At 36.8% G+C, this 18,444-nt stretch overlaps 2 protein-coding genes across 3 annotated transcripts in view; one reads left to right on the top strand and one right to left on the bottom strand.

Annotated features, from left to right (window-relative positions):
- The window catches only part of PIGU (phosphatidylinositol glycan anchor biosynthesis class U), a gene marked incomplete at its 5' end in the record, with an annotated part of 662,778 nt that overhangs the window by 560,287 nt on the left and 84,047 nt on the right, over nucleotides 1-18,444 (bottom strand). The window lies entirely within an intron of this gene.
- ITCH (itchy E3 ubiquitin protein ligase) overlaps nucleotides 1-18,444 on the top strand; it is a 56,115-nt gene that overhangs the window by 14,248 nt on the left and 23,423 nt on the right. For both annotated transcript variants that reach the window (XM_083358243.1, XM_083358242.1), the window contains exons 2-12: nucleotides 203-293; nucleotides 4,440-4,581; nucleotides 6,192-6,316; nucleotides 7,407-7,544; nucleotides 10,460-10,502; nucleotides 11,294-11,457; nucleotides 12,260-12,488; nucleotides 13,857-13,952; nucleotides 14,643-14,817; nucleotides 16,417-16,477; nucleotides 17,358-17,442. In XM_083358243.1, coding sequence (XP_083214369.1) covers nucleotides 224-293; nucleotides 4,440-4,581; nucleotides 6,192-6,316; nucleotides 7,407-7,544; nucleotides 10,460-10,502; nucleotides 11,294-11,457; nucleotides 12,260-12,488; nucleotides 13,857-13,952; nucleotides 14,643-14,817; nucleotides 16,417-16,477; nucleotides 17,358-17,442 — 1,328 coding nt within the window. In that variant the 5' untranslated portion in view covers nucleotides 203-223. The remainder of the gene's footprint in view (nucleotides 1-202; nucleotides 294-4,439; nucleotides 4,582-6,191; nucleotides 6,317-7,406; nucleotides 7,545-10,459; nucleotides 10,503-11,293; nucleotides 11,458-12,259; nucleotides 12,489-13,856; nucleotides 13,953-14,642; nucleotides 14,818-16,416; nucleotides 16,478-17,357; nucleotides 17,443-18,444) is intronic.

The raw sequence follows: 18,444 nt of genomic DNA, 5'->3' as shown, positions 1-18,444 counted from the left end.
AAGTTTCAAGTCTTAATTACTTTCAGTTAATATTGCTACTTCATTTCTGTGGTTTATCAACACATATTCTTCATTGACTATATGTGCCTATGGTATTCCTTGATTTAACCAGTTTATATATATACTTGGCTGTCCTGCCATGTTGTTAAGGAGTGCACCACTTGTTTTTAAAATAGTATTTTTTATTGAATTCTTTACTTAGGTTGATGTTCCTTCCTATGATATGGCTGGGAATGGGTCAAAATCAGAGTGTATCAGTGGACTAACTATGAAATCACAGCTTCAGGTAACTGGTAAGTCTGTCTATCAATCCTGTGGTTTGATTCAGATACTGTCACTTCGACAGCATCACCAAATATGTTCTGTTTCTTTTTTATTGTGTTTGAAAATGTTACATGTTTTATTATATAAAGTGTTAGGCAGCTAACAAACTGATTAATTGATTATGTGCTATCAAATCACTTCTTATCCACATAATAAAAATGCAAGATTAAAACTCTAATACATCACCAGTGCCATGGTGTTAATCTCTCAAGAAATACTAGAAAGAAAAGTTTGGCTCACTTTATATAATGACACAATTCCTGAGGAGAAAGCTATGTCTTAACACCATTCAGGAAGCAAGAAAGATAGAGCTTTCTCTATCTCAGCTTTGTATCTACCCTTTTCCATACAGTAGATGAAACTATAGAGAAAGGTTACTTCCTAGATCCCACCAGGTGACAACTGCTATATTCTGGACCAGTTGAATTTTGGGGAGATGATCTTCAAGGGCAGCCCCATATAGAGAAATTGTCTTTGGGGTTTGGGATCCCCTAGTTCTGGAGAGTTGCTGTCTTTAACTGGCAACGGGTAGTACTCCTCAATAGAGTTGTTGCCCAAATTATGTGTCCTTCTGGGGTTGTCGCTTCTTCTGAAGAGCAGATGGCAATCATGGCTTGGGGTGGAAGGTTTTATACAAATCCATCTTGTGCACCCAATCCTGGACCGGGAGGCTCTGTTTATGGTCATTTGATCCCTACTCACTTCTCATATGGACTTTGCAATAGTCCAGAATAGAAATACAGTAGTCCATTGTACTAGAGAAGTACATGGGTATCATTGTGATATATGCTGTATCCCCTTTTTAAAGTCTGTTCCAACTATTTTAGAAAGGTTTTAGAAACGCTGCCTTTTTGAGTACTCATGACGTTTGTATATGTTAGGGATTTCAAAATGAAAGTCTTCCTTATATCAGTTATGATATCAAAGGCAAAAGTTTATATTATCTATTGGAAAGATTTTATTTTCTGAACTAGAAGATCTGAAGGCAGTGCTTTTCTTTAGCAGTTTTTCTTTTTTAAAATCTGTTCCAAGGAAATTTATATGTTGTTGCTAATATAATTTTTATCGTTGGTATGACTTGATCAGATAAGGACAGATTTAGGCCAGAAGAAACTGAAAAAAGATTTGACATACCATGTGCTATCAAAACTACTACTATTGTTAAAATAGTACAGGGATTCCTCAGGTGATTAAAAATATGTACTCGGACTGGAATTCCAAACTAAAAAAAAAAGTATCTAGGAAAAACATAGTGGATACGGAAGTCATCTTGCATTAAAATCCTGCTTAGGAGTATGACTTTGTTGGCCTGATCTACATGATGACCTACAGAGCTACATTAGCTAATGGACAGTCGGAACCACTCAACACTATCTGCTAATGTCACCTTTAGCTAACATTAAATTGTGCTGGCCTATGGTGACTCTCTGGAAAACCTTGAGTAAATGCAAAAAGGTGGAGCAATGGAGGCAGGCAGCTACAGCCTCCTTTTTGTGCCCTTTTCCACTCATATCCTATATTTTGTGCTAGGGACCAGTGTATCTGCATATATTGCAACCCTTGTAAAGAGGCCTTGCTGATAAAAAATATAAATATGTTTGGTAAAATGATGCTGGGAACATATAATATGGGCAGAAGGTGAGAGACCATTTTACCATGCCCTTCCTAGCCTTTCCGAGGACTTTGAAGACGTGGCTTTGGCGTCTTGCTTGGGAGTCTGGCTGTGGTGTGGAACCTACTAGACGGCTATATAAGTAGATGGTGATGAAAAAGTAACTGCAACCAATCCTTGCTTTTACCATCTTCACAGAACTGTAAAGCGAAGGAAAACTGAAGTGAGAGCTGAAATCGTGTATGAATTACCGACCGTCTTGTTTAATAACCAAGTTGCCAGTCCCAAATATCTTTGCTGTATGGATTGTGATGCATTAATTGTACTGTCCTCAAATACATTTTCTAGCTTTTAATGTTTTTTATATACAGCATGCATACTCACACTTTTAGTTTTATTTTGTTTACTGTTTCTTGTTTTAATCGGTTGAGTCACAAATCTGAGATTGTTCAGCTATATAAATTTAAACAAACAAGTAAAACATTTCTGAAAAGAAAGTTATGCTATGTTGAGTATTAATCTTGTGGCATAAGCTCATTTTCTTCCTGCTTGGCCTAAATCACTACTTAGCAGCAGTGTTCTACATTTGGCAGGGATGACAAAAATGAATGTTGTCTTGCATTTTTTGTAATTGAAGTGAGAGACTTGACACTTTTTTAATCAAATTGAGCTCTTATAGTGATGTTAATATCAAAATAAAATGATTAGGGGGAATGTTAGCTGTTAGCCTAATTCTATCACTATTGTTTTTTATATGTACAGTCATGTGAAAAAGTAAATACATCCTTAGATCTATTACTAGTATTGCCCTGTTTGGCAGAAACAACATCAAGTAGGTGTTTTTATAACTCTCAACTGGTCCCTGACATTGACTGCAAAGATTTTTCCCCCCATTTCTCGATATAGAATTTTTTTCAGCAATGTTTCAGGGCTTTCTTGCAACCTGCGTCAGCACCCCATAGCCTTTCAATGGGATTTATATCCATACTTTGACTTTGGCCATTCCAGAACCTTACCTTTCCTTCCTTCCTTCCTTCCTTCCTTCCTTCCTTCCTTCCTTCCTTCCTTCCTTCCTTCCTTCCTTCCTTCCTTCCTCAGCTCGTGGTGAGGTGGGCAGCAAACAAATTTAATAAATAAATAAAAAGGCCCTGATGCAGCAAAACAACCCCTAACCATAACATTTCCACCAACATGCTTTATAGTTGGTATGGGGTTCTTCTGATGAAATGCTGTCTTTAATTTTCATTAAACAAATGTTCTGGTACTATGACCAAATAAATATCCTTGACTCATCTCTCCAGAGCACATTTTTCTAGAAATCCTGGGTTTTTCCTAGGTGTTCAGGAGCAAATTTTAGTCTTGCCCTGGTGTTTTTTCTGGATAGCAGTTGTTTCCTCCTGGCATATCTTCTATCTAGATCTAATTGGTACACGTTCCTTCTAATGGTAGATTCATGCATTGTGACATCAGTAGTGGTAAGAGCTACCTGTAGGTCAAGTGATGCAGTTCTGGGAATCTTAAAGATTTCTTTCAATATCTTACATTCTGCTATTCTGCTGAACTTGCTTGAACAGACTGGCCTTGGTAGTGATTTGAAATCTCCATGTCGTGTCCACCTGAGCTGAGCTAGCGATAAATATAGAAATGTGCTTACTTTTTCCTCCATGCAGAATTTTCATCTATGTTTATTTAAATTACACAATGGATTGTAAAATGTAAATGCTGCATGGTATTCATTGTATTATATCCCCTTTATCAATATGGTTGAAATGAAGATCAAATATATGTATGTTGAAATATATTGAAAAACTCCAAGATTTTAATGGGCTGTAGATTTTTAACATAACTATGCTTATTGATATCACTATATACTTTGGGCCTCACACTCTCTCTACCGCAACTAACCTCAGAGTTGTTGTTGTGCGGATAATAAGAGGAGGAAGTTATGTTAAATATATTTACTGCCTTGAGTTGTTTGTAAACCAAATACATACATACATACATACATAATTTAAATGTATTTATACTTACATTTAAGCTTCTAAGCACCTAAAAATAAGCATAGAACAATTTTTAAATGAAAATAATAGCCTTCAGAAACTCCATAAGAGCCACAAACAAAATAAAAAAATTCTTCTGTACAGAATACAAGTTTGACTAATAAGCAACCTGTAAATGTCAGAAATTAAATGTATGAGTGTGGGTGGGATGAATATAAACATATATTAATATTCTCATTTTTAGCTTACTCAAATAACATGCAAACCTCAGGAGCTGTAAAATACTTTCCAGCCTCTATTCTAAATAAAGTGTTTATAATCTATAGTATGATGCTGTTTTAAAAATGGGACATCTTTCCAGTCTTTTTCAGTTAAATGGTTTGATCTATTTCTACTGTAATAAATGCTTCATTTCTTGACTTAAAGGAACTGAATAATATGAAACAATGTGATATCTATCCACAGGTCATTTTTGACCATGTTGTTCTCTCTTATTTTTCAAGTTATTTCTGCAAAGTTGAAAGAAAACAAAAACAAGTGGTTTGGACCCAGCCCATACGTTGAAGTTTCAGTTGATGGTCAGTCAAAGAAGACAGAAAAATGCAACAATACCAACAGTCCAAAATGGAAACAGCATCTTACAGTGTAAGTTTAGAAATATCATTTCATTCTAAGAAAAATAGAAATGCTGTCAGATAATATCCAATGAATATTGATAATGGAAAAATGCAGTGCTTACAAGGAAAGAATATGAATGTTCATGAGCATACAGAATTTTGCTTAGTTTGTTAAATTTATTGGATACATTTAAACACATTTTATCCATTTTACATAGCCTATCAAATGTCTTAGAAGTTCCTACTTTCATTAGTCTGAGAGGAAGAACATAAATATTTGCTGCCTAAAATCTGTATTGGTCCCCAAATAAATGGAGAAAAACTCTCCATTTGGGCAGCCTTCTAAACCCAATAAATGCTGGAGTTCTCAGGCTATGTGATGCCATGACTGTCTAAAATAATAAATGAATTTGTTAGAACCCAAAGAATAAAATAAATGACTTAATTGGGATTAAAGTGGGAAAGAAATATATAAATATATATCAGTGTTAATTACTAAATGTTAATGAATTTGTCAAATAAAACAATGACAACCATTACAGCTTTATAAAAGAATACTGTTTGATTGGAAATGAAATTAGTCATTATTAATGGGGAGCTTGCTAACTCCTGGAATCCAGGTTTCATTTTTAGGGTAGCTACTTTCAGTTCTCATTTCACATTTACTTTTGATTGGTCTTTATTTTTCCTAACTACAATTGTAGAAAAACTTTGACTAACTGTTGTAAATGGAATCAGTATGGTCATAGCTTTCTTTTTAAATTCTTGGCACTTTGTGCACACCAATCCAAAATTCAGGGAGAGATACATTTCAAGAAAAGGCAAATCCAGAAATGATCAATACTGTAATAGTTTGTTGCATGATCTGTAGGTATAAGACATTATAGAAATTTATCCCCTTTCAGTTCAGTTAAAGACCAAAATTGACAAAGTACATTACAGTTTAAGCAAAGCAGATGTCAAAACCTTAACAGCTTTTTTGACATAATATTATTGGCTGCTAAGAAGAAGAAGCTGGGAAAACAAATAGCAAGCTTACTAATACTCAAAAATCTGATTTGGCCACCATGGGTAAGATGAAATGTTTTTAAAACTTTTTCTGCTTTTCTGTCTTGATTGCTTGTGATCCTTCTGGAAGTTGCAACGCACAGTGTGAAGGCCCTTGATGTAAACTGAAGAATAATTAGATATTTTCTTCTACCTGTAGCTGCTTATACTTTGCCAGTCATAAAACTAATGAGATCCATCAGAATAACTTCTGGAGTAGGGTAAATAGTTGTAGGAAGGAAGAACTCAAAATTGCTCATATTCTTTTGAAATAACTAAAAAGATTTGTATGTTGGATAATATCCCACACTGAATATTCCCATAGTTGTTTGATATTTTCTTTCAGAAAATGCTTGATCAGCATCTGGAAATATAATCTGACTAATCTTTGTTTAAAAAAACATTAAAAAGAAAGTTAACATAGTAAAGTGATTAGTACTGTGATTAGAGTTCATATTTCACCTAAAAACTCTGGCCTTCAAAATTTTAAACTATTAGTAACTTCTTTCAAAAAAGATCTCTCTGGTATATTGATACATAATTTAAATGAAGGAAAGAAAAGTATGTTTGATATTTCTTCTGCTTCTTTAGAATTGTCTCCCCTGTTAGCAAGCTACATTTTCGTGTATGGAGTCACCAGACATTGAAGTCAGATCTCTTACTTGGAAGTGCCACGTTAGATATTCAGGAGAAACTAAAAGCAAATAATATGAAACGTAAGTATTTTAGCAACAAATTTCTGAAAATTACATACTTTTACATATATGGAGTCCTCTTTTATTTTTTTAAAAAATCAATCAACAGTATACGTAGCTATGTCTGATACAGGCCATGCCGATAATTTCAAAATTAAAACAGTTGGATTCAAAATAATCTGGAGATAAAAACAGTGATTTTAAGTTCAGATTGGATTATCTATACATTCTGAAAGTGTTTTTGAACTTGAACCAATTATGTTCCAAGTTCTAAATTAGATTTAAGCAGGGCAGATTCACAAGGAGCAATTGTCTGAAGAACTTGTGAGCAATCTCAAGTCCTCTCCTTGCTTGGAGGGGAGCTATGATAAGCCAGTCTATCTCTTGGCTCTTCAATTGTGGTAACCGAGCTTCATTTTTAGCAGAGCCATCTTCAGTTGGTCTAACATCAGTCAAATTATCTAAGCTTTCTCTGTTGCATTATTTCTGCAGAATACTGATTAATCATTTCTTAGATATTCATGCTTTAAACAGTGCCATTCTAATTCATTCTTGACACTTTGAAATGCACATTAATGTATGGTGATGTTTCCAAGGGGTGTTGAGACTTAAATTATGCAGGAATAAATGAATTGCAATAAGAAAAGTATTTGCAAAGAACTCTGATTTTTTTTATTACTCAAATGATTTGAGTGGAAATCCTATTTTAAAATATAGTAGCAAAATCTTTTGCAGGAACCTTTGCTACTGAATTGCCACTCAGGCAAAAATCTGCTGTTACCTCATCTGAAAAACATTTGTGGTCCTCTTGATGAATGTCAAAATATCTAAGCCCTTTTCATTTGGTGCAATAATGGAACAATTGTAAGAGCTCATTTCATCAATGAGATTTACTTCCACAGACTATTGAAGAATGTGTGGTACAATAAGGACTGATATAAAGATAAAGGTGAAAAAATAGGAAAGGAGCATTGAATTACAGTTAACACTATCAGCAACCCTTTGAAATGCACATGTGAGGGATTTAAATATGTTGTTTACAATTCTAATCCATTTGCTTGGCTTTAAGCAATTAAAACATTTTAATAGACTATTTCTGTTTTTTATATAGTTGAGGAAGTGATTGTGAACATGGATCTTATTGGTGACAAAGAACCACCGGATGGAGTTGGAGAGTTGTCTGTCTGTCTAGATGGTATGCAGGTGGATTCTGAGCTTCTGACTAATGGTGATGCCTCAAGCATAAGTAGTGAGTAATATTTTCTTATAGAGTATCTATGCTACATAAACAAAACCCTCAATTTTTGTTCAGACCTCTATGAGGTATTTCCTATGAGAAAATTTGTTGAAATTATAGGTATTCTGCCTTATGCTGTCAATTTCTTGCCAGAGCAATTCTATTTTTAAATAGCATAATTCTAAATAAAAATATATTTTATTGCAATGAACATTGTGACTTAAAGTCTTAGCTACAAGACAGTCATAACTCCGCTTGGAATACTAAGGTGTTTTGGTTAGGGGCCCAATCTTTTGGAATAGCCCCCACCCACCCACCCCCAAAAAAATCTCAGACAAGCCTCTTCCTTTAACGGCATTCCCAAAAGTAGTAAAGACAAAACCATTCTAGAGGCACTTGGAAGTTATTTGCCATCAATTATTTATTACTGCTGCTATTGTGGGTTCGTTTTCCAGATTGGATCATGATGTCAAGATTATAAAAGTTAGGTTTTATCATTTTAAATTATTTAATTTTATCAGGTATGTTTTCATTATATAATTGCTGGTAACACTGTGAATGTTTTAGTTGTTGACTTTTGTAAGTCCCTGGCAGATTTGGAGGCATACAAATGTAATAAATAATATTCAGATTTAGTAATGTCTAGTATCAGCATAACAGAAAACCAGCCAGTTTCTGTACAAACAACCATTCTGGTTTGATAGGGTTCTGTTTCAAATTCTTACAAGCTTCCAGGCACCAGAATAAACAAGCTTCTCCAGCCTGGCCCATTGTGGAGTAATAACTGGGTAGTGACTTCACATTGATGAAAGCCATCCAAAATAGCTAGATGATGTCTCCCAACTCATTCATATAATTATTACATAAGATAGAGTGAGTGCTGCACTCTATATGCAGTGGCCATGGATCAAACACTCTTCTCCCATTAATATTAATTGGAGCTGCCCGTTTAGGAAGGATCAGAACCACCAGCAACATATCCAGATTAACCTTTGGTGTAGAGGAGTACTGAGGTTGCCTGGAATAAGATATTTGGTAGCTGTCAGGAAAACAACTTAGCCGGAAAGACAAGAGAGAGTAAGGAAGAAACTCAAGCTTCCTCTGCTTTCACTCTTTGGTATAAGAGGGAGAAAAAGAAAAACTCTGCTAGGCTTTCAAGATTCTGCTGTTAATCTTTATAAACAATAAAATAGAGTCCCAGTATTTCATTCAGTTTCTGTTTCCTGATGTGGCTGACCTCAGATGATTGACAATGGGACTCAAGTATAGATTCTTGTATTCAGTCATCTATAGGGTAGGGAGACATGGTGTAGCAAAGAATCAGCAACATCCTCCCTTCCAACTTTTGATTTGTGACCACTGAAGCATGAAAAAATGACCCAGATACTTTATATATATGTTAATACAAGCTCTTCTTTAATAGCAGAAGAGTTGTGTTGTTGTTAGCTGCGAAGTCGTGTCCGACTCATCGCGACCCTATGGACAATGTTCCTCCAGGCCTTCCTGACCTCTACCATCTTCTGGAGTCCATTTAAGCTCACGCCTACTGCTTCAGTGACTCCATCCAGCCACCTCATTCTCTGTCGTCCCCTTCTTCTATTGCCCTCAATCTTTTCCAGCATTAGGCTCTTCTCCAGTGAGTCCTTCCTTCTCATTAGGTGGCCAAAGTATTTGAGTTTTAGCTTCAGGATCTGGCTTTCTAAAGAGCAGTCATGGTTGATCTCCTCTAGGACTGACCGGTTTGATCGCCTTGCAGTCCAAGGGACTCACAGAAGTCTTCTCCAGCACCATAGTTCAAAGGCCTCAATTCTTTGGCACCCACCCCATTGCTGGCAATGGCAAAACCATCCCGATACGTTGTGCAACGTCACGTGACGTTGTGAGTGGGACATTTCTGGCATAGACTGTAGGCACACGAACTAGCAATTAAAAGAACTTAGTCCAAGATACCAGAAGGCAACAGGTTGGGGAAAACTGCATTAGACCTTATATAGCAGTTTATTTATTTATTGATTGATGGGATTTATATCCCGCCCTATCTCCCGAAGGACTCAGGGTGGCTAACAACAAAACATATAATAAGTACAGAAATTAAGATAAAAATAAAATTAAAATCATCTGTGCAATAAATTAAAATTAAAAACTAAAAATACATTTGCCACACACTGAATTCTTTCTCAAAAATAATTTTTGATTCTGTCTTAGAAACATCACATTATCATTTCTCATTATCAACAAATTGATATTTATTTATCTGTCAAGTTTTTATTTTTATGTATGAAGCCCAAAATAGCTAACTAAAAAATCCAGGCAAATTAAAAGTTGTATTTTGATCCAAAGCGATAACATGGACAGGTGCCCTCCCTGGGGAATTGATTTCAAAAATATTGCTTCATCAAAAAAGACACTAACCTGGATCACCATTGTTCCATTTTGTTTCCATTTGAGAAATAACTTTCTATACTGTGTTATTCATAGCCTTTAGTCTTCCTGCAAATGTCAGTTGTTTATTTCAGGCATCATCAATGTATATTTTAACCAAAGACAAGCAGTGGTGTCTACAAACTTCCTGTCTGATTTCTGATTTTAATTTATATAAAATCACAGAATTCTCTTTCCTTCTTCTCAGCTCCCTAAAAAGCTTACCTGTTTTGGGGGGATTCTCCAGAACAACACTGAAGGGATAATGAGGGCTGAAGTGAAAGAAGCTATTGCTAAAAATTGCCAGCCTCCTCTGTTGCTCAGCTAAGAACTGTTTCCTGGATCCTGGTTCTGGGTTCTCTATTTTGGTGGGACACGTATGGTCCCACTTTATCATATATTTAGTGTCAATATTTAGGTGAATAAAATTGCCCAGTATAATTATGTAATGTTTATATCTTTTTAGTGTGATAAATGTTGTAAATTTGTATTGCCTTGTGCTTAAGGTCCTGTGCAAAATGATGGCTCCAAAGCAAGAAATGAAACAAGGTAAGGTGGTTTCAATTGTATCTTACTATGACTTCTAGATGATTGTTGGCCTAGCTATAATTGATTCAGCATAAATACATTTAAAATTTATATTTAAATATTTATTTAAAGTAAATAGAGTAATTCAGAAAGACTAAGCGGAGAGTAGATGAATATAAACTGATTCAATGACATGCTTTAATATGGTGAATTGTATTTGTATTCTAATGTCATAAAATCCGTTCTGGTCAGAATTATTCATGTCACTCTGGCTACATGAAAGCCAACCTATACTGACTTCCTGCCTGTTCTAGGATCCTGTACAGACAGCTCATCCAAACCTCTCCATGGTGTTGCCCCACTCGTGTTTTTGATCACATGCCATTATTTCTTATAACATCCATTCTACTATCTCAGGCAAAATGAAATACATTTTCCAGAAACCATTTTGTATCTTTTCCCTATGATATCTTTTATGTCAAGAATTGCTTTGAGGAATAATACATGTCAGATAACTTGCCCTTATTGAAATTTCACTTTTTCATGAAGTTTTTAGAACATACCTGCACATTTTTATCTGTTTTGCTCTCCTTTTTCAAAGCAAAATAATAAGAGCGCTTACCATCTTCATTAGAGGGACCGTGGGCATTGTCAAAAGGGAACACTGGAGGTCAGCATAAAACTCATCAATAACTTCAGTGATCCTTTGCTCTGTTATAGCACAGTATTTGATTTGGAAATTTAACTTACTCTTTTTATCTAGATGCCAACTTCAGGTTTTAAGGATAAATTGTATTTTCCTTTCTATTAAGGTGTAGCAGTGTTGACAGTTATGAGACTGCTGTTTCCAATGAAAACAAGGGGGCTAATACCAGTGACTCTCCATTGATTGCAAATGGCGGCTTCAAACCTTCTAGACCTCCCAGACCCTCTCGACCACCTCCACCCACCCCTCGTAGGCCTTCGGCTCCAGTTGGTATGTGAATATCAATATGAAATAAGTTTTCAAACTCTCAGAGTTTATTTTACTTATGAATGATGCCAGGAGTTTGATCCTGACCGGCTCAAGGTTGACTCAGCTTTCGATCCTTCTGAGGTTGGTAAAATGAAGACCCAGATTGTTGGGGACGATATGCTGACATTTGTAAATTGCTCAGAGAGTGCTGTAAAACACTATGGAGCAGTATATAAGACTAAGTGCTGTTGCTATTGTCTGCCCACTGTACTTTTTTATTGAAAGTGTAGCTTTCTGATCTTCAGGAAAACATTCCCAAACTATGTAAAGAGAAGTTTACAACAGTAAGACATGGATGATTAAAGTTTGGAAGATTTCACCATATTTATGTAATAGATTTTTCATTTACATGAACCTTCCCAAACCTGGCTGTGCAAATTTATATATTTGTATATTGTCCTCTGAAATCTGGGAATACTCTCTTTAAAGACTTCCAAATTTTTGTCATCAAGAGGACAAGAACCTTTATCCCAAATTGTTTGTCTTAATTTTCTGAAACCCACTCCACAGTTTCCCTGAAATGGAATTAATTAAAATTTAACTGGGAGATACTTTTTCAAAACAATTGATCCTTAATTTTTAATGTAGTGTTATAAATGCATTTTGATATTTTAAGTGTTTTAAAGGGCTTTTTTACTTGACTATTCTTAATCAAAGATCTAATAATGCTACTATCATGTCCCGTGTAGAAACCTACCGGCTTTCTCTGATGTATCGGAATAAAAGTAACCATTGCCTTCTTTCCAATCTGTATTCTCTGCAGCATCTGTCAATGGCCCTTCTTCCATAGAATCAGAAGGGGCTAATAAAGAAACTGTGCCCACCGCAAGCACAGCAGCAGCAGCAGAACCAAGTTCTGATGGAGGAACTGCAGGGACAGCTCCTCCTGCAGCAGCTCCTTTAGCTACGCCGCCCATATGCAGACAAGTTCAGCCAGCAACTCCCATTACACAGCCCCACCATACAGCTAGCCAAGGTCCTCTTCCACCTGGGCAAGTGTTTGATGTTGTTATATTCTGTATTATAAGTATTTTTGTAGCTTAGCATCTTTTCCTCTGAAAGACGGCCCTTTCTTTCATCTCTCTCATGTATGGCTCGTATCTTAAGACATAAAATTCTGCCACCTACAGTATAAACCAGTTTTTAAAATTCTTTATGAAATCTGATCTGATGACACAGGGTACCGCCGGTAAAAGATTGCCGGCGGAAAATACCCAGGGGGAGGGCCTTCTCTGTGGGTGCGCCAACCCTTTGGAACCAGCTGCCTGTAGAGCTTAGGACTGCCCCTGACCTTCGCTCATTCTGCCGGGGCCTAAAGACCTGGCTCTTCGAGCTTTCTGGCCTGGACTGAGAGTATTAACTGGGGTTTTAATTGTAATTGGGGTTTTATTTCAAGGTTAATGTAATTATTTTAATTGTTTTTAATTTTTGTAACTTCTTGTATTGTTTTTTAAGAACCTTGTGAACCGCCCTGAGTCCTACAAGAGAAGGGTGGTATATAAGTCTAATAAAATAAATAAATAAATATCAAAATTCCTATAGCAACAAACGTTGAGTGCAGCACCAAAGCAAAATAGCTGATATAAGTCCAGCTAAGCAGGTACAGTTAGATAGCTTTGTGCAATACTGATGGAAAAATATGGTTTATAATTAAAATGATAGTTTCCAACGTATCATTAGAAATTATTGGGTAATATGAACTAGTGTGGCTATTTTCCAAGTGGTGCAGCACCTCTAGGTCATCAAAAATTCTTGTTCTCAAGTTAGTGTGATATAGTAAAGTTAAAACTGTCTAGATCTGAATGGTCTGCTTCTTATTAGAAGGATTGTAGTCCAACACTGAATTGAAAATATACTGCAGAAATATGAATAGAATGCAGTGAGCATTTCATTGGAATGACAAGCAGGTTTTGTTCTGCTTTTCACAAAATGTGATGGGCAACGAGTACTGTCAGAGCACTAAATCACAGAGAGTGATTTAGATCCTAACTGCCAAATTAAGATGGGTAGTTGATCCAAACTTTTTACTGTGAGGTTAAAATGATAAATTCAATGTTTGCCACCCTAAATGTTTGAGTTAAAAAACAGACAATGCAAACGTGACGAAATATTTTTAGCTTAGGAGATTTGTGAAATTGCAAATTGTTGAAGATTTTTTTATCAAGGATTGCACTATAGCAATAGCAGACTTACAGATGTCAAATGAAAGCAAGGCTTTGACTTGTATAATGTCTATATATGAAAAAAATGCATTTATTATATACTGCATTTGCAGAGAGGTTAAGAAGCCACTTAAAAATAAGCAACAAGGTGAAGGTATTTGAACAAATTCACATATGACAGTTTGTGTTTTTTTCCAGGTGGGAACAAAGAGTGGATCAGCATGGCCGAATGTACTATGTAGATCATGTAGAAAAAAGAACAACATGGGATAGGCCAGAGCCTCTTCCTCCAGGGTGAGCAATTCTTAACTCATGGATTGTTTTTTGTTAGGTTGATATTGCTTTGGGAGTTATATTTTTTATTACTGTTGAATGTTGTTGTTGCTGCTGTAGATTTAGAAATTTGGGGCATTCCCAAACAGTTGTAAAAGAACCTGTGGGTATGACTTCAGCATTATTAGGCTTGCTGTACTGCCCCTACCTTCTTTCTGGTTCAGTAGACAAGAAAAGAATCAAATCTAATTTTTCATATAGTAATATATTAAATATATATTATACCCTTGAATAATTTAAAAAGAAAAACCATATTATTTTTGCTATTACAGACAAGGTAGACATGCATAAATAAAGTATAGATGCTTTAATCAAATGCTAGAATTGAAAAATAGAATAGTATAGTGATAAAATTAAAGATAAATTACTCTTTCCTCACTGTTCAAGTAAAATTGAAGAATTATTTTGCTTGACCCGTTTTATTTATTTGTTTATGTGTAGATTTATATCCTGGCTTTCATTCAGGACCTCCAAGTGACAAACATAAAGCTCCCTCTTTGTGTGTGTGTGTGTGTGTGTGTGTGTGTGTGTGTGTGTGTGTGTGTCCTTTATACTTCATGCATTCTCCGTTTTCTTTCTTCCTTTCTCTGTTTGCTATGTACTTTGAGGTCTGTGCTGCTTTCATTTAAATATATCATCCTTGTTCTTTAGTTGGGAGCGCCGAGTAGACAACATGGGACGGATTTATTATGTTGACCATTTCACCAGAACAACCACTTGGCAACGACCAACTCTAGAATCTGTCCGTAATTATGAGCAATGGCAACTTCAGCGTAGCCAGCTTCAAGGAGCTATGCAGCAATTTAACCAGAGGTTCATATATGGGGTGAGAACACTGAAGAATGGGTCGCAAATCTAACAGATACATTAGCACAACCCCATCTAATGAAACTTAAGAATTGAGAGAATAATATATTAATTAATTTCTAGTGAGAATCCATTAAGTTTCCAAAAACAAAGCAGTGCAATAAAATTTAAATGTAATTTGCTTGATATACATAGAAATTACTGTTTTTCCTTCTTTTACAGTTTTGAAAATTATTTCTGCTTACAATATTATTTTGAATAATTCTTTACTTCAGAGAATTATGACTTAGATATTTCAGACTGTTTTATGCATTTCTTGGAACAAAACAAGTAATATTTAGCCAAGTATATAGATTATGAGCATAATTTATTCAAGAAAGAGACTCACATTGGCAATATTTCATTGGATTTGCAAAATTTCACCAGAATTCAAGTCTTATTTTGTAAAGTACCCCTTAAGTCTTAAACCCTAGCACTTCATATATTGTATTAATTTTGTTTATAAAGACACCTAAAGATTGCCTTGATAAGTTTCTTATCTCCTGCTAGAAAATCTTAGCCAGTGTTGGGTCTTTTAATTCTTAATTAACACATCATCTAAACTTACGGTCTTAAAAGAGAAATCTTGCTTTAAAATGATATATGAATAGCACTAAGACAGTTTAATTACCGTATTTTCCGGCGTATAAGAAGACTTTTTAACCCATGAAAATCATCTCAAAAGTTGGGGGGTCGTCTTATATGCCCAGTCGTCTTATACGCCGGAAAATATTACATAAATCAATTGAGCGCCCCCTTTCTTGCAAAGCAACTTCAAGTCTCCTTAGTCCAGTCCCCCCTCCAACATGACTCTCCCTTCCCACTCCCAAGAGCCTCTCAGCCCCCTCCCCTCCCCCTTGCAAACGCCAGACCCCGGGAGCTCTTGCGTCTATTCCAAAGGGTGGGTGGAAGGAAAAGCCCCTTTCGGCTCTGGGTTGGCTGCAAGTCAGCGAGCCCGGGAAGGCACGCCCTCCCCTCTCACTGTGGAGGAAGCAGGGCAGGCTGGCGTCTGGCGGGAGCCGGCAGGGCAGTCCTGCGCACGCGCGCGCTCCCCAGCTCCTAGGGAGTCCTCGGCGAGCCATGGCAGGCGCCTCACGCTCTTCCCTCTTAAAGCAGCATCGGCGGAGCCGTTCGGCGTCGGACGGGAGCCGGCAGGGCAGTCCTGAACACGTGCGCACTCCCAGCTGCTAAGGAGTGCTCCTTAAAAGCCGGGGAGCGCGCGCGTGCGCAGGACTGCCCTGCCGGCTCCCGCCCGATGCCGGACGGCTCCGCCGATGCTGGCTCAAGAGGGAAGAGCGTGAGGCGCCTGCCATGGCTCCCCGAGGACTCCTTAGGAGCCGGGGAGCGCGCCCGTGCACAGGACTGCCCTGCCGGCTCCCGCCAGACGCCAGCCTGCCCTGCTTCCTCCACAGTGAGAGGGGAGGGCGTGCCTTCCCGGGCTCGCTGATTTTCCGGCGTATAAGACGAAAAATCTTGAAAATCATCTCAAAAGTTGGGGGGGTCGTCTTATACGCCCAGTCGTCTTATACGCTGGAAAATACTGTAGTGGTTATTAAGATGTGTCTTCTTGTGATTGTAGAATCAAGACTTTACACAGAATAAAGAATTTGATCCTCTTGGTCCCTTGCCACATGGATGGGGTAAGATATTTTTAAGTTTTATTTTCTAGTGTCACTTATTTGGAATTTATTCTTACTTCTTTAATTTAGTAATCACCAGGATTATTTTTTTCTTATCTGACATTCATGACCCCAAAGTTTACATGCCTTTGCACTTAGATTCATAAGCCATGTAAAATGCTTTTTTAAAATTTATGGAGTTAATGCATAATGTCAGTTTATTTTTACTACTTTACATGCAGAACTGCATAATTTTTTAAAATCTGGAATCAGGATTTGACCTTTGTTTCTTAAGAGATAATGACAAGTATATATTCTGCTGAAGGGGCATTACTCATAAAAAAAAGTGGGGCCTATTTTTTTCCCCGAGAGTAGATTTACTCTTTGCTGCTCTTCAATGATACCTTATAAAAAGGGATTAAGCTTGTAAATCAATTTAAATACTTCACCTATATAACTATTACAAAAGATCAGATTTCCAGGTAAAACGTTTAAGATTAAAACCAACAAATAATTTCAGAACTGCCGAAATGCAGTTGGGTGGTATCAAAATAAATGCTTTCTCAGAGAATTTCCATACTTGCAATTCCTTCATCCTCTGAAAGGTTCCATTTGAGCAAGTTCATCTGTTCCTTATCTCCCAATTCCATCTCCTATTTCACATTCTAAGCTTTTCCTTAGAGGGGAGGGGCATCCAGATTGTTTTAGTGCACAACTGGGATGAGATATATTTTTTTAATCCCATTTATATCCCGCCCTTCTCCGAAGACTCAGGGCGGCTTACAATCTAAAGCACAAATCAATGTGCTTAGCAATTTCCATGAACAAACATGCCCACACAAATATTACTTAGGTATGACTTACATCAAAACTAACAATGTATTATTGTATTTTCTCTCAGAAAAGAGAACAGACAGCAATGGCAGAGTATATTTTGTCAATCATAATACTCGCATCACACAGTGGGAAGATCCCAGGAGTCAAGGGTAAGATCCAGAATTGTTCAACCATGTTCCAGAAAGTATGCTTTTTTTCCTTACAAGCAATGAAAGAAGCATTGAGTACTAAAACAGTGGTCCTCAAGCTTTCCAGCTTGGTGGCCCAGCACGGCATGGCAGGGGTGGGTGGGGGAGATGTGAGTGGTAGGTACACACAACCCCATTTGCACAAGCAGTGGGCACTTGTGCTCATGCACACAGCTCCACTTGTGTGAGCGCTCTCCGCTCGACGAGTGGAACTTAACACATGCGTGCTTGCCTATCTCTACCATAGCCCAGTTTCGAACAGGCTGCAGCCCGGGGATTGGGGGACTCCTATACTAAAAGATTTGTAATTCATAAAGGTATGGAGCATCTTCTAACTTAGATTGTTTCTTGCTAAAACAAGCACCTGTACTGTAATAATAACTGAAAAATGCATATGCACATTGAGTAGAGCAAAGGTATCACATTTGCCTCTTTGAACCCTGTGTAAAATACTACAAAGTTTAAATATTAACATTCTGTTAAGATGCTGTATAATTGCATGTGACATACATAATGCTTGTGTGAGTTCAAAGAATGATTATTATTTCTCTTGTCCATTTTGTTGAATATTGGTAAAAATGAAAAACAGCATGAAATTTAAGTTGTAACAAGTGTCTACTCTATACCTTATGAAATGTTCAGATGTCAAGGCATATTTTGAGTTTAAAAGATCTTTACAAGAAAGAAGAGAATGGCAAAGACATAGCAGCTGTAAGGAAAACAGTGTTATTTGTTCTCTTTGATAATCTAATAAGGAAACATTGACCTTTGATCACTGAGCAGGAATAGCAGGATTTTTTAATGTTCTCTTACTAAATAGCTCTTTTTCCCCCCCTTTTAATGATGCAGTCCCTTTGAGTGGCTGGTAAATGGTAGTGGACAATTAAAGTTCTGCTCAAATAATTGCTAGTTTGGATTTAAGATGCAGATATGATTTGCATCAGTTTTGTAACATGCAGTTCG

This window comes from Vipera ursinii, assembly GCF_947247035.1.
Source record: "Vipera ursinii genome assembly, chromosome: 3".
Classification (NCBI taxonomy): domain Eukaryota; kingdom Metazoa; phylum Chordata; class Lepidosauria; order Squamata; family Viperidae; genus Vipera; species Vipera ursinii.
Note: the sequence above shows the minus strand (reverse complement) of the source record. Positions and strands in the feature narration are given on the sequence as shown.